This window comes from Bubalus kerabau, chromosome 4, assembly GCF_029407905.1.
Source record: "Bubalus kerabau isolate K-KA32 ecotype Philippines breed swamp buffalo chromosome 4, PCC_UOA_SB_1v2, whole genome shotgun sequence".
Classification (NCBI taxonomy): domain Eukaryota; kingdom Metazoa; phylum Chordata; class Mammalia; order Artiodactyla; family Bovidae; genus Bubalus; species Bubalus kerabau.
The window spans coordinates 2,536,824-2,551,976 of record NC_073627.1 but is presented as its reverse complement, the minus strand read 5'-3'; the positions used below and the strand labels follow the sequence as shown (position 1 = coordinate 2,551,976).

At 42.4% G+C, this 15,153-nt stretch overlaps 1 protein-coding gene across 3 annotated transcripts in view; it reads left to right on the top strand.

Annotated features, from left to right (window-relative positions):
* The window catches only part of ABCA10 (ATP binding cassette subfamily A member 10), a 55,239-nt gene that overhangs the window by 27,139 nt on the left and 12,947 nt on the right, over positions 1 to 15,153 (top strand). For 2 of the 3 annotated variants that reach the window (XM_055574997.1, XM_055574999.1), the window contains 7 exons: positions 1,632 to 1,798; positions 2,567 to 2,700; positions 4,626 to 4,763; positions 6,871 to 6,972; positions 8,066 to 8,233; positions 8,443 to 8,556; positions 14,789 to 14,905. In XM_055574997.1, the coding sequence (XP_055430972.1) occupies positions 1,632 to 1,798; positions 2,567 to 2,700; positions 4,626 to 4,763; positions 6,871 to 6,972; positions 8,066 to 8,233; positions 8,443 to 8,556; positions 14,789 to 14,905 (940 nt within the window). The remainder of the gene's footprint in view (positions 1 to 1,631; positions 1,799 to 2,566; positions 2,701 to 4,625; positions 4,764 to 6,870; positions 6,973 to 8,065; positions 8,234 to 8,442; positions 8,557 to 14,788; positions 14,906 to 15,153) is intronic. The other variant, XM_055574998.1, reaches the window with a different exon arrangement.

The following is a 15,153-nucleotide window of genomic DNA, read 5'->3' as shown; positions in this document are numbered from 1 at the left end:
GATCTGTGCCCTTCTGGTAGTGTTTACCTTCTGATTGGGGGAAAACGTAAACAATGATAAATATAAAAACTAAATACATTATATAGTAGTTTATACAAAGTAGAGTACACCAAGAAGCTGGGGAGGGAGCTAGGGTTCATTCTCGACAGGTGGGTCAGTGTTGGTCTCATTGAAATGCTCACCTTTGAGCCAAGACTAGAGAACGGGAAGGGATTAGCAGACAAGTGGTGGAGGATGACGGCTCAGAACCGAAAACATCTGTTTTATTTGGCAAAAGGGAAGTCCTTCAGGTTTTACGAAGAGAAAGCCTGAAAGTAGATAACGCTTGTGAGGTGCTTGACCACAGAGGGAATTTCTACTGTTCTATGATCAGTAGCTGAAGGGAGACTGCAGTCAGAAGGAAATTTCATTATTTCTTTATGAAGAGAGAGAGAACATGCTTTAGGGATGATGGGAATGAGCCAGTAGCAGGGACATCACGGGGGATGAAGGAAAGATGAACTCAGTGTGGGAGGTCCCGGGAGCGGGGTGGAGCAGGTCCAGAGGAGCACTGAGGCCCGGCCTGTGATGCGAGCAGAGACGTCGCCCATGATACCAGAGGGGTGGAATTGGACCTCGGGCGCGTCCTTGGATCTGTCTTCTTTGTCGTTGATAAGACCAGAGGGGAATCCTCTCTGGTGGGCTTCGTTGTTCTTTCTCTAGGAGCCTCGAGGCTGATAGAGCCTGAGGTCTGATAGGAAGGGGATTGTTGAAAAGAGTGGACGCACACACTTGCTAGCAAAACAGAAAGACGGCTTGGAAGTGTTTTACTCACGGTCGTTGGAGTGAGTTCTAGGATCTGAAGCTGGCGTATTCAGTGCTGCATCTGGGTTCCTCAAAGTTAAGATACGTGTCAAGTAACAGCGGGCAGAAGCTCAAGCGTCCCTTGAAATCGTGCTCGTGGCGCACTTGGAGCCACAGCGTGAAGCACGGCTCCTTGCCCTCCAGAACTCCCGAGACAGGCCCTCTGACTCCATCACACTTTTCTATATCAGATAAATCTTTATTGTGTTGAATTGGTCCATAGTGCTTTTCAGGTCTACTGTTAATATATCCTACTTTGCTATCTATTCTGTTCATTTTTGAGACTTTTAATACTGAAACCCCAGCTAAAAATCTTAATTTATCTAGTTAAAAAGTAACTGTAATGTATAGTGGAGCTATATGTCACTTTGTATTTTCCAAATCTCCTATAAATGTGTTGTCATACTTTTATAATTTAAAAATAAAAATGAAAGAAGAATGAAGCAACAAGAGTAAAGAGATATTTTAAAAGCACCCCCTAGGTAGGCTGTCTGAGGTCCCGCAGACTCTTCCACACGTCCTGGTGAGCCAGCACGCCCGCGGAGGAACCTTCTGGACCTCACCTCCTCCGCTGGCCCTCCGTCCCCCTCGGACACCTGGCAACGTGATAGGAATCATGCAAAAATGTGGGCCCACTTTCAGATTAATCCCACTCCGGGTTTCATTTTGTGTAACTAAATGGCATATCTGCGTGTTGAATTTCCATAGGTTGGCCTTTAAAGAGCGTGTCTGTGACTTAATCAGAGGGAACCTGTTTTAGATTCACGGTTTCATTTTCTCTGACTTAGGTTAGTGGTGTTTGGAATTGCCTTAATCCCCACTATCTGTGAGAAGATCGTGTATTCAGTGTATTTTCGTGATCATCGCTGGGAGTTTTCACCCGGAATGTACTTCCTTTCTCTGGAACAGCTCCCTCAAGCGCCTCTGACCAATCTATTGATCATCAACAATACAGGTGAGAGACAGGCCTTCAGTGCAGTCTCAGTGGGTTTTTTTTTTTTTTGGCTATGCCATGCAGCTTGTGGGATCTGAGTTCCCTGACTAGGGATTGAACCCATGTCTTCAGCAGTGAGAGCATGGAGTCCAAACCACTGGACCAGCAAGGAAGTCCGTAGTCTTCAATTTTCACTATCAAAGAACTTTGAGGAGTGCAAAGTTGAGAGGTGACAAACCTGTCTTGACAACAACATGAGGGGCAGAAGCAGTGCCTGTCTAGCCTGCCTCATCTTCAGGTTGAGGAAACTGAAGGACTTGTTTTCAAATCAAGAGAAATAACGGAAGAATGGAGAATATCAAGCTCGCTTGATTCCGTGCCGGTCTCGTGACTCAGTCACCAGGGCTGTAAGCATCGTGCTAGGGTACCCTAGTCCCCACGTCTGGGTCCTGAGGGGGGGATTTTGTGTGTATTCTTTGTAATTACAGACATTGCGGAGTTCTGGAAAGTCTGTAACATTCACTAATAAAAAGTTTTATTTCCGTGAGAATCACAGATTTCTTAGGAAATAACTAAGAATTGCAAGAGAATGAACACTTTCTGGAGAGGGTCGAGAGCGTAGGCTGGAGTCTTAGGTCCCAGAGTCTGAGTGCGCTTCCTGAGCTGGGAGCGTGCCGGGGGCTGTACCGGGACAGGCGCACTATTCCTTCACAGAAGAGGAAGCTGTTATCCTAAAGCTTCGACACTGACCTTCCTGGTCTTGTTCTGCCTTCTTCTCGGCTTCCTCAGGATCCAGTATTGAAGATGTTGTGCAGTCCCTGGAGCACCGGAATCTAGCTTTGGAAGTAGATGATGCCAGAAACAGAAACGGCTCAGACGACCCTTCCTACAACGGAGCCGTCATCGTGTCTGGTGGCCACAGGGTACGTTTGCCTCCGTGTACTTTTTTAAAAAGATTGTCAAACCAAATTTTATTTTTAAAAAGATTTTAAGTGGGAAGGAAAAAAGATCTACTTCTGTTTACCCCTAAGTACCTTTGTCTAAAAGACATACACATTCAACAATTCAAATTATAATTCCAAGGAAAATAATATATCTGAATCTTCTTTTTTTTTTTTTGCCTCCATGTACTTTTTATCATGCATGGATTTTTGCCACATCCAAATACTTGTGAATCATAGAAAAGCAGCTCAATTATTCTATAATCAATACAACTTGAACACTGCTTTGCCACTTTTAGAAGAAGGTATGAAATTTTAATCCTCTACAGGGCACAGTTTCCACCTTCTTTAATTCTTAAAAGGATCGTTTTTAATTAATAAATTTTATTATTATTATTAATAAAGTTGTTTAAAATTATTTTATTCATTATAAAAGCAAAGTGTCTTTTGGGGACACCATGGATGAGCCTGGAGGGCATTATGGTAAGTGAAATAAACCAAACAGAAGAAGACAAATACTGCATGGTACGACTTAGAAGTGGAATCTTAAAAAAAAAAAAGACCATCAAGCTCATAGAACAGAGAGTAGAAAGTGGCGGCCAGGGCAGGTGGGGGAGTAGGACAGCGTTGGTAAAAGGGCCCAGGCTTTTAGCTATAAGATAAATAAGATCTGAGCTTTAATGTGAGTTTGTGACTGTAGCTGGTAACAGTGTATGGTGTAATTAAAATTTGCTAAGGGAAGAATTTAAATGTTTTATACACATATGAGATACTTCCCTGGTGGCTCAGACGGTAAAGCGTCTGCCTACAATGTGGGAGACCCAGATTCAATCCCTGGGTCGGGAAGATCTCCTGGAGAAGGGAATGGCAACCCACTCCAGTATTCTTGCCCCCCCAACAAAAAGCGGCTCAAAGAAATATAAACACACACTCACACACATATACATGTGCAGTATGGATGTGTTAGCTAACTTGATGGGAGGAATCCTTTCACAGTTATATGGGTATCAAGTTGCGATGATGTGCACTTTATTTATTTATTGGCAGAACTGCGTGGCTTCAGGGATCTTAGTTCCCCGACCAGGGATTGAACCTGGGCCACAGCAAGGAGAGCACACCACTAGACCACCAGGGAACTCCCACTGCAATGCACACTTCAAGTGTTTTAAATAACTTCAGTTTTATTTGCCAATTATACCTCAATAAGCCTTCCTTGATAGCTCAGCTGGTAAAGAATCTGCCTGCCATGCGGGAGACCTGGGTTCGATTCCTGAGTTGGGAAGATCCCCTGGAGAAGGGAATGGCTACCCTCTTCAATATTCTGGCCTGGAGAATTCCATGGACTGTATAGTCCATGGAGTCACAAAGAGTCGGACACAAGTGAGCGACTTTCACTATACCTCAATAAAGCAGAAAAAAGCAATACTGTTTAATAGATTAATTCAAACGTTACTGGAGTATGTCACATAGAAGGTAAAATTCTCTTCATAATTCCATTCATTTTTCCGTATTATATTCATATTAATGCATTTAGTAATTATCTTCTACACTCTTTTCCTTTATAAAAACACAACTCACTATGTCTAGAATGATCTCACGTTCAGAAACATATTTTCTAAATTGAAATCATATTAGACAAGTCCTACGACTTCCCTTGTCACATAGAATCTAGATCTTTGACATCTTTCCATGTTCGTGAATGTCCATTTATTTCATGTATAGAATAAGTCACTTGAATTACAAAAATAAAGCATTCTTGTACCAATTCCAGTAGGGAGAAGTGTCAAGGAAAAGCTAATTGTCTCCCTATCATAATTCCACCCCGATAGTTTACAGACTCTGCAATAAGGGGATTTACTCTACGAATTTAGAGCGTATATTTGTGTGCCTTTTTTTTTTTTTTAAAGGATTACAGATTTTCAGTTGCATGCAATACCAAGAGGATGAACTGTTTTCCTGTTCTCATTGGGATTGTTAGCAATGCCCTGCTAGGAATCTTTAATGTCACGGAGGTTATTAAGACGGAGAGAAGCACGTTTCCGCCCGTAAGTAGAGGGGTAACTTCTGTGAGAGGCAGTTCAGCTGGGACGAAGGGGCAGGGGCACCAGAGCCTGTACCTGAGCGTGCAGCCTGCTCCCTGCGAGCCCTCCTGCTTCCTGGGCCTCTCTAAGAGCGGGATGTCCTCACACCTCCTGTGAAGCTGTGAGGGTCAAGTGAATTTATTAGGTGCCTGCCACAGAGCCTGGCATGTACCGTCTTCATTCCTTCTGCAAGTGTTTCCTGAGCGTCTGCCAGGACTGGCTGCTTCTAGATGCTGGAGATACAGCGTACAAGGCACAGGAAAAAAAAAAAATCCACCTTAGGAGGGAGTTACATTTTGCAAGGGGAGAGTAAGCATTAGATACATGCTTGCCATTATTCTGAAAGATAAAGAGTTTTTCAGCTTACTTAATGTTTAGCAGAGACATTATTTTGGCAACAAAGGTCCGTCTAGTCAAGGCTATGGTTTTTCCAGTGGTCATGTATGGATGTGAGAGTTGGACTGTGAAGAAGGCTGAGAGCCGAAGAACTGATGGTTTTGAACTGTGGTGTTGGAGAAGACTCTTGAGAGTCCCTTGGACTGCAAGGAGATCCAACCAGTCTATCCTAAAGGAGATCAGTCCTGGGTGTTCATTGGAAGGACTGATGCTGAAGCTGAAACTCCAGTACTTTGGCCACCTCATGCGAAGAGCTGACTCATTGGAAAAAACTCTGATGCTGGGAGGGATTGGGGGCAAGAGGAGAAGGGGATGACAGAGGATGAGAAGGCTGGATGGCATCACCGACTCGATGGACGTGAGTTTGAGTGAACTCCAGGAATTGGTGATGGACAGGGAGGTCTGGCATGCTGCGATTCATGGGGTCGCAAAGAGTCGGACACGACTGAGCAACTGAACTGAACTGAGTGTTTAGCCTCATTACCATTTTTAAAATGTTTATGGGAAAATGTAAATGTATAATAGAATTCTAGTAAGTCGAATGTTCCCTATTGTTTTCGACCCTTTAAGTGGCTCTGTTTCTCCATTCATTTACCACACTTAATACACTATCATGCTCTATCACGGGCCCCACTCTTGCAGTCTAAAATTGTGTCTGGTTAAAAATTACAGCCAGCTCCCTAAGACATAGTACCTGAAAGGGCCAAGATCCTAAAGGACATGGAGACGTCAAAAATGACAGAGAACTGTTAAAGAATCATATTAGTAATTTGGGCTTTCTTTGGTTCATAGTCTGGAATAGCTTTTTATACTTCTTAGGTACCCAATACATATTTTCTGAAATTAATGAATGAACAGATTTTCTTGGAAAACCTAGAACACCCAGAGAAGCCTCCAACCCAAATTCTTAATCTTATGTCAGATTTCCCTGGGGGAATTTACTGAGCATTTCATAGTTGCTGATTAAAGCAAGTGTGGAATGTGTGGTCCAACCCTGAAATTACGATTCTTTTTACAATTTCAGTGTTCTCTCTGTCACTTTATATATTACAGTGTCCTTTGGGGTCTTGGTTGTTTTGTCTTTTATATCTTGTGGAGTACAGTGCAACTTTTGATCACACATGATTTTAATAACCACTTCTCAGCCTTCAAGTGTTTCCTAACAGAAGTGTTTGATTATGGTAGATATGGAGCTAGTGGTAAAGAACCTTCCTGCCAGTGCAGGAGACATAAGAGACACAGGTTCGATTCCTGCCTCGGGAAGATCCCCTGGAAGAGGAAATGACAACCCACTCCAGTATTCTCGCCTGGAGAATCCCATGGACAGATGAGCCTGGAGGGCTGCAGCCCATGGGGTCGTATAAGAGTCGGACACGACTGAAACGACTTAGTCCTCATGCACCAGATACAAATATGCAAGAGAAACTGTTGTCTGTCTTCTTAACACAGGCGTGTAAAATTCAGATTTTAAATTTCTTTTCAAATCGTGCAGTTCCTGGGAATGGAACCTGCCTTTAAGGGTAACAAACATGTTTGCGTTTTGTTTGCTTCTTAAATCAGGTATATCCTTCCATTCGGACATTTTCACCCTTTCCCTAAATGTATTTGATCCTTGTGTTTGATTGCGTGATTGGTAACAAGCGCAGTAGCTTACGGATGTGTTTGGAACTTGCAGGATCACCCAAGATGGGGAATGGGCCTTTTGGATTTTCTTTTGTTGCTCATCGTAAACTGCCTTTCTCCTTACATTGGGATGAGCAGCGTCAGTGATTACAAAGTAAGAGGCTGGGTGAGGGTAGGGGGCGCATGGAGGGTGGGTGGAGAAGGAGAGATGATTCTCTCTGGCTTCAGTAAGCTGGAATTTTATTGTCTTAGACAAGAAAATGTTTACACATGAATTGTATTACTCTAATCTAAGTATGCATTTTATTAAATTGTTCATCGTGATGTCAAAGAGGTGAGAAAGTTCATGACTGACCACAGTAAAGTAACATTGGTTTTAAAGGGACTCACCCTAGGGACTTTGCTGGTGGTCCAGTGGCTAAGACTCTGCACTCCCAATATAGGGGGCCCAGGTTTGATCCCTGATCAGGGAACTGGATCCCACATGTTGGAACTAAGAGCTCGCATGCTGCAACCAAGACTCAGCACAGCCAAATACATACATATTTTTAACAAGGGAATCGCTTCACATCAACTTCAGAGGTGAAAATGCACTACTTTTTGACTTGTGTAGTTAATCTACAATTCTAAAGGGAATTGTTTAGTGTGAAATATAAGATATGTCATATTTCCTGATTTTTGACTCCATTCTTGTAAAGGGGGCACAGGTCAGACGCTTCCTGCAGGGCCAGTGGTGACCCCATCCTCCTGCCCCAGCGGGATGGCAGGGATTTTGGAAAATGCTCTTTCTGGCCACGTGCCATCTGTGCTCAGTCGTGCCTGACTATTTGCGACCCCACGGACTGTGGTCCACCGTGGTCCTCGGTCCATGGGGTTTCCCAGGCAAGCACGGTGGAGTGGGCTGTCCTTTCCTCCTCCAGGGGATATTCCCCACCCAGGGCCTGAACCTGCGTCTCTGGCATTGGCAGGTGGATTCTTTACTGATAGCACCAGCTGGGAGACACGCTATTTTCCCTGGGATAGTGTTAGTGTCTTAGTTGTCCTGTGGCCTGCTTCCTAAACCCAGGCTAGCAAATTCCTGAAGGCAGATTTGCTATATAAAAGAACATGGACTTTTCACCAATAAAAGTAGCTGCTGCAGCATACTACTTCTAAAATTTACTAAAAATTAACATCTTCACAGAAAAAAAATACCTCTTCTACCCACCATCTCAGCCTCACCTATATCCCTTCTGTTTCTTCACCAGCAAAAAGCCCAATCTCAGTTACGGATCTCAGGCCTCTGTCCTTCAGCATACTGGTGTGGACAGGCCCTGGTGGACATCCCATTTTATTTCGGAATTCTTGTTTCGATACATTTAATGTACTACATATTTTCGGAATCCACAATTGTACTAGAATTCATGTTTGCTCTGGTAAGTGATCATTTTCCCCCAAACTCCCCAAATATGACAATAGAATCAAAACAAAAAAATTCGTTTTCGTTAACACTTTGTCCTTAACAAAAGGCATGTGCAAGAAAATTGCCTTTGACAGCTTTGGGACCTGGGATCCGATCCTCTGCCTGCCCCTCACCCTGTCCGTGACCCCGTCTCTAACCTTGCTGTTAATCTTGTGTGGTCAGGTGATTTGCGTGGCCGGCTGTGCGGCGTGTCTCATACTCCTCACGTACGTGATTTCATTCCTCTTTCCCAGGGGAAGGAAAAATAACGGCTTTTGGTCCCTCAGCTTTTTTCTTGTAAGTATCTGAAAATGTACACACATGCATATTTATATGAAGTTTTCCTGAAGTTCCTTTTCTAAAACTGGAGAGTTAGGCATAAATACTTAGGAGGAAGAGGAACTACTTCTTTCACACTTTGGTCATTGTTTGGCCATGTTCGTGGTTTGAGGTTTCAGTTCATTTTCTTCTTTTTTTTCTTTTTTCTGTTCTCAAAAGTCTCTTTGGCACTTCTGTTTCTTTGGAAAGAGATGAAACAGCTATAGAAATCCTGACGTGTCCTAGCTGAAAGGCTAGATCACTGCGGTCAGTTCCCTCATTTGATAGAGTGGGAGAAACTTTAAAGGATTAGACCTGAGCCCAAGCCTCTCAACTCAGGGAGGTTTCCTCCTTCCTTTATTAATTAAAAAAAAAAAAAATTGTGCTAGGTGGCCATTGACTAATAACATAAGCAAACAAGTAAACAGAGAAAAGTTTTATTAAGAAATAAAATTATTAGCCACGTCAGGCATATTCTGCTCTGCCTCCTCCCCCAGGCCTTGCTGGCATCTTGAGCAGGTCAGCATGCCTTTCTGACCGTTTTGGATATTAACACAGTCTTGTTTCCTTCCTTAAGATTTGCTTTAAGTACTAAAAAAGGCCAGTCGCGTCCAAAACGCAACTTTAATCTTACAAACAATGAAACTTTCCTTCTCCAGCTGCATTTCAGGCATGCCCTTAGTTTGAGGACCCTTGGTGAGAAAAGGAAAGATGTTCTATCCTTTCTCTCTTTCTTGTGGACTCGCCTTTCTCCTGTCTGTTTTGGGGACGAGGTGGAGGGATTGGGTCAGGAGACCAAGGTCTTGCTTCTCTAAGGCCGTGAGAGCTATGCTGGTGGTCGCTGTGGGTGGTATCCAAAGATTGGGCTTAGTGTGGGCAGAAATGTCCAAACACAACCAGTTCGAGAATTCATTGCAACAGTAGACATCCTAAAGGTGATTGAGTTGCTTCTGAGCTTCTAAATCTCATCCCTGTATACCTGTAATTCTGAGTCAGTTTTATTGGTGGTTGTGATAGTTTGATTGGTGGTTAAATGTCATAGCATGGTAATATCTCCTTAACCGCTGGAACTGGTCTTTATCTCATTTTTTTCCTCATGCATCCCAATAGAAAGGTAGATTTGTCGGTTTTACCCTCTAATTAATGTTGCCATATATGTTTTGAGACTATTTTATTGGGTATGTTTAAGTCTGGAAACTTTATGTGGTGATCCTGTTTATTCTAACAGTGGCTTTATGACCAAAAACCATTCGACTGTGTCTAAATTATCTTTAATCTTTGGCTGATTTTTAAAACCTCAGTTTTGCTTTTCAGAACTCTGCTTCTGTTTCAAATTTCCTGAATTGTTCCTCACAGCCTTTGGTTACTAGTTTGTGTTTTTTTTTAATTTCACATGTAATTTATGTGTACATTTAATTGAAACATTTGTATTTGTTGTTTGATAATTCTAGTAGCTAAAGTCTTCAGATAGTTTTAATCTGTATTTTTTCCCCTTCTCGACTCACTCTTAGTGGACTGTTGCCTTGCCTGTTTGATTTTTTTTCTTTTAATCAAGAGTTCATATTTGGTTGACCTTTAAGTATGGAATCCTAGGACTTCCCTGGTGACTCAGATGGTAAAGAATCCGCTTGTAATGCAAGAGATGTGGGTTCAGTCCCTGGGTCAGGAAGATCCCCTGGAGAAGGGAATGGCTACCCACCCTTCAGTATACTTGCCAGGGAAGTGCCGTGGACAGAGATTGTACCTATTGCTGCTTGTTGGAAGGAAGAGTTAATGGAAGGATTATTTTAATTTTTCTAATGGGTTAGAAACGATGGATGAGCTAATTTGTGCAGTAAGATAAAAAGAAAGGGGCCTTTCCAGTGATTAAGAATTTGCCTTGCAATGCAGAGGACATGAGTTCAATCCCTGGTCCAGGAACTAACATCCCACAAGCCACAGAGCAGCTCGGCCTGTGCTGCACAGCTAGAGTCCCTCAGCCCCAACGAAGACCCGATGCAGCCAAATAGATGATTCTTTAAAAAAAAAGGTATAAGAAAGGGATGGAGAGGAGGAAGTAGGGTGGTGAAAGGTAAGTTCTTTTCCTGCACTCTTAGGTTAGAGAGCTTGGCTGCAGGTCTCCGTGAGACAGATGATGCGCTGACACACGTCTCACTAAAGCAGCGCTTCTCATAACCGTGACGGTATGGCCAGGGAACCTTTCAGGAGATTCTGATTAAGGTCCTAAAATACGCTGATGAACCCTCAGATTATTTCCGTTTATATTGCTTTTTCTATGAGAAAATATTTCTTGTGCTTGTGGAGAGAACACTTTAAAGAGTTTTTTTTTAATTCTATGATCAGTTTCATATACTTAAAATCTTGGTACCTGACGCATTATAGGTTGACTCATTGACTGGATGTGTGGACAGCTGACTCATGCAATATCTCCTTAATTTTTTTAAACTTTTGTTGTTGTTCAACTGCTCAGTCGTGTCTGATTCTTTGTGACCCCATGGACTTCGACACACCAGTCTTGCCTGTCCTTCACTAGGTCCTGGAGTTTCTTTAAACTCATGTCCATTGAGTCAATGATGCCATCCAACCATGTCATCCTCTGTCGCCCCCTTCTCCTCCTGACCTCAATCTTTCCCAGAATCAGGGTCTTTTCCAATGAGTCATCTCTTTGGATCAGGCAGCCAAAGTATTGGAGCTTCAGCTTCAGTGTCAGTCCTTCCAATGCATATTCAGGGTTGATTTCCTTTAGGATGGACTGGTTGGATCTCCTTGCAGTCCAAGGGACTCTCAAGACTCTTCTCCAACTCCACAATTTGAAAGCATCAATTCTTTGGCTCTCAGCCTTCTTTATGGTCCCACTCTCACATCTGTATATGACTACTGGAAAAACCATAACTTTGACTATACGTACCTTTGTTGACAAAGTGATGTCTCTGCTTTTTAATATGCTGTCTAGGTGTGTCATAATTTTCTTCCAAGGAGCAGGCATCCTTTAATTTCATGGCCACAGTCACCATCCACAGTGGTTTTGGAGCTCAAGAAAATAAAGTCTGTCACTGTTTGAATTTTTTCCCCATCTATTTGCCATGAAGTGATGGGACCAGGTGCCATGGTCTCAGTTTTCTGAATGTTGAGCTTTAAGCCAGCTTTTTCACTGTCCTCTTTCACCTTTGCAACCAGTGCACGTCTGATGCATGAAGCAGGGCCCCCACACCAGTGCTCTGGGACAGCCCAGAGGGATAGGGTGGGGAGGGAGCGGGAATCAGGATTCAGGTTGAGGGGGACACATGTATACCTGTGGCCGATTCATGTTGATGTATGGCAGGAACCATCACAAGATCGTAAAGTAATTATCCTCCTAGTAAATAAATTTTAAAAAGAAGAGGTTCTTTAGTTACTCTTAACATTCTGCCATTAGAGTGGTGTCATCTGCATATCTGAGGTTATTGATATTTCTCCCGGCAATCTTGATTCCAGCTTGTGCTTCATCCAGCCCAGTGTTTCGCATGATGTACTCTGCATAGAAGTTAACTAAGCAGGGTGACAACTTATAGCCTTGACGTACTCCTTTACAATTTGGAACCAGTTCATTGTTCCATGTCCAGTTCTAACTGTTGATTCTTGGCCTGAATACAGGCTTGTCAGGAGGCAAGTGAGGTGATCTGGTGTTCCCATCTCTCTAAAAATTTTCCATAGTTTGTTGTGATCCACACAGTCTAACGATTTAGTGTAGTCAATGTAACAGAAATAGATGTTTTTCTGAAATTCTCTTCCTTTTTCTACGATCCAACAGATGTTGGCAATTTGATCTCTGGTCCCTACCTTTTCTAAATCCAGCTTGTACATCTGGAAGCTCTCAGTTCATGTACTGTTGAAGCCTAGCTTGAAGTATTTTGAGCATTACCTTGCTTATCATGTGAAAAGAGTGCAGTTGTGAGGTAGTTTGAATTCTTTGGCATTGGAATGAAAACTGACTTTTTCTAGTCCTGTGGCCACTGCTGAGTTTCCCAAATTTGCTGGCATATTGAGTGCAGCGCTTAGCAGCAGCTTCTTTTAGGATTTGAAATAGCTTAGCTGGAATTCCATCACCTCCACTAGCTTTTTTCGTAGGAATGGTTCCTAAGGCCCATTTGACTTCGCACTCCAGCATGTCTGGCTTTAGCTGAGTGATCACACCACTGTGGTTATCCAGGTCATTAAGATCTTTTTTGTATAGTTCTGTGTATTCTTGCCACCTCTTCTTAATATCTTCTGCTTCTGTTAGGTCCACAGCATTTCTATCCTTTATTGTACCCATCTTTGCATGAAATGTTCCCTTGGTATCTCTAATTTTTAAAAAATATTTATTTATTTGGTCATGCCAAGTCTTCAGTTCAGTTCAGTTCAGTCGCTCAGTCGTGTCCAACTCTTGCGACCCCATGAATCACAGCACGCCAGGCCTCCCTGTCCATCATCAACTCCTGGAATTTTCTCAAACCCATGTCCATCAAGTTGGTGATGCCATCCACCCATCTCATCCTCTGTCGTCCCCTTCTCATCCTGCCCTCAATCTTTCCCAGCATCAGGGTCTTTTGCAATGAGTCAGCTCTTTGCATCAGGTGGCCAAAGTATTGGAGTTTCAGCTTCAGCATCAGTCCTTCCAATGAACACCCAGGACTGATCTCCTTTAGGATGGATTGGTTGGATCTCCATGCAGTCCAAGAGACTCTGAAGAGTCTTCTCCAACACCACAGTTCAAAAGTATCAATTCTTCGGCACTCAGCTTTCTTTATAGTCCAACTCTCACATCCATACATGACCACTGGAAAAACCATAGCCTTCACTAGACAGACCTTTGTTGGCAAAGTAATTTCTCTGCTTTTTAATATACTGTCTAGGTTGGTCATGACTTTCCTTCCAAGGAGTAAGTGTCTTTTAATTTCATGGCTGCAGTCATCATCTGCAGTGATTTTGGAGCCCAGAAAAATGAAGTCTGACATTGTTTCCCCTTCTATTTCCCATGAAGTGTTGGGACCGGATGCCATGATCTTAGTTTTCTGAATGTTGAGCTTTAAGCCGACTTTTTCACTCTCCTCTTTCACTTTCATCAAGAGGCTCTTTAGTTCTTCTTCACTATCTGCCACAAGGGTGGTGTCATCTGCATATCTGAAGTTCTTGATATTTCTCCCAGCAATCTTGATTCCAGCTTGTGCTTCTTTCAGCCCAGTGTTTCTCATGATATACTCTGCATATAAGTTAAATAAGCAGGGTGACAATATACAGCCTTGATGTACTCCTTTTCCTATTTGGAACCAGTCTGTTGTTCCATGTCCAGTTCTAATTATTGCTTCCTGACCTGCATACAGGTTTCTCAAGAGGCAGGTCAGGTGGTCTGGGATTCCCATCTCTTGAAGAATTTTCCACAGAGGCATATAGTATCTTCAGTCTTCTTGCAGCATGCAGAATCTTACATTGCAATTTGTGGGATCTAGTTCCTGGGCCAGGGATTGAACCTGGACCCCCTGCATTGGAAGCAGAGTCTTAACACCTCCAGGGAAGCCCCCAATCTCTTCTTATAAAAGTATGGAGGGTAAGAATTTAGGCTCTGAAGTCAGACAGCCCAGGTTTGGATTCTAAGTCGGCACTAAATAGCTGTAAGATATTGGGCGAAGTTACTTCAGGTTTTTGAGGTTTAGTTCTCTGAACTCAGAGAATGTGTATATAAAGCAGTAGCACTTTACAGGGTTAGGACTGAGTCTCTCCAAGAGCATTCGCTATCACAGTGCTGGTAAATTGCTCATCAAAGTACTTGGTAAATAGTAGATGCTGAGAGAAGTTTCTATTCCCTTCTTTATTCTCTTGTTATTCCTAAAACTATGGTGCTACATGTACCATTCGCCAAGAAGTTAACTGTGTGCTACTGCTGAAAGCATATGAGGATTGGCGTTCATAAAGCAAAATAATGTTATAGTCCCTTTTTTAAATGGTTGCTGCATGTCCATACCAGATAGCGCAGCAGCTTTTAGATGTTTATGTCAGACTTTAACTGCAATCATGTGTTTCAGTTGTAATGACGCTTTGATGCTTCTTAAAGAGGCGGTCTTCTCGATGTTGTTGTACGTAAGGTGAAAATTGAAAATAGGAATATCTTTCTGTGAAAACAGATTACTTATAGAAAACATCTTACGTTAAATATGACTGAGCAAATTATGTCTGTGGATTTTTTCCCCTTTAGATCTCATTATTTATGCTCATCCTCCTGGGACTAACTCATTCTGAAAATATTGTAATTATATGTATAATTTTAATACCTTCGTGCACTTCAGTTTTTTTCCTTGCCCAAATGATAGAGGTAAGCAGTTTTACCTACTTTATTTTTTACCTTGACCATGTAGCTTGTTAATTAAATCTTTTCTGATAGGGGAGCAGGTACATTTAATAAAATTTTAGAAATTATTCAATTGCTGGTAAATTCTGAAAAGAAGACATGAAAATTGTATGAAGTTAAAAGTTTCAAATACCCAGAACCCATTATTCACACCCGGAAGGAAGCAGGTAAATCCATTAAGAAATGCAACAGGAAACCCAACTGTGGTTTAT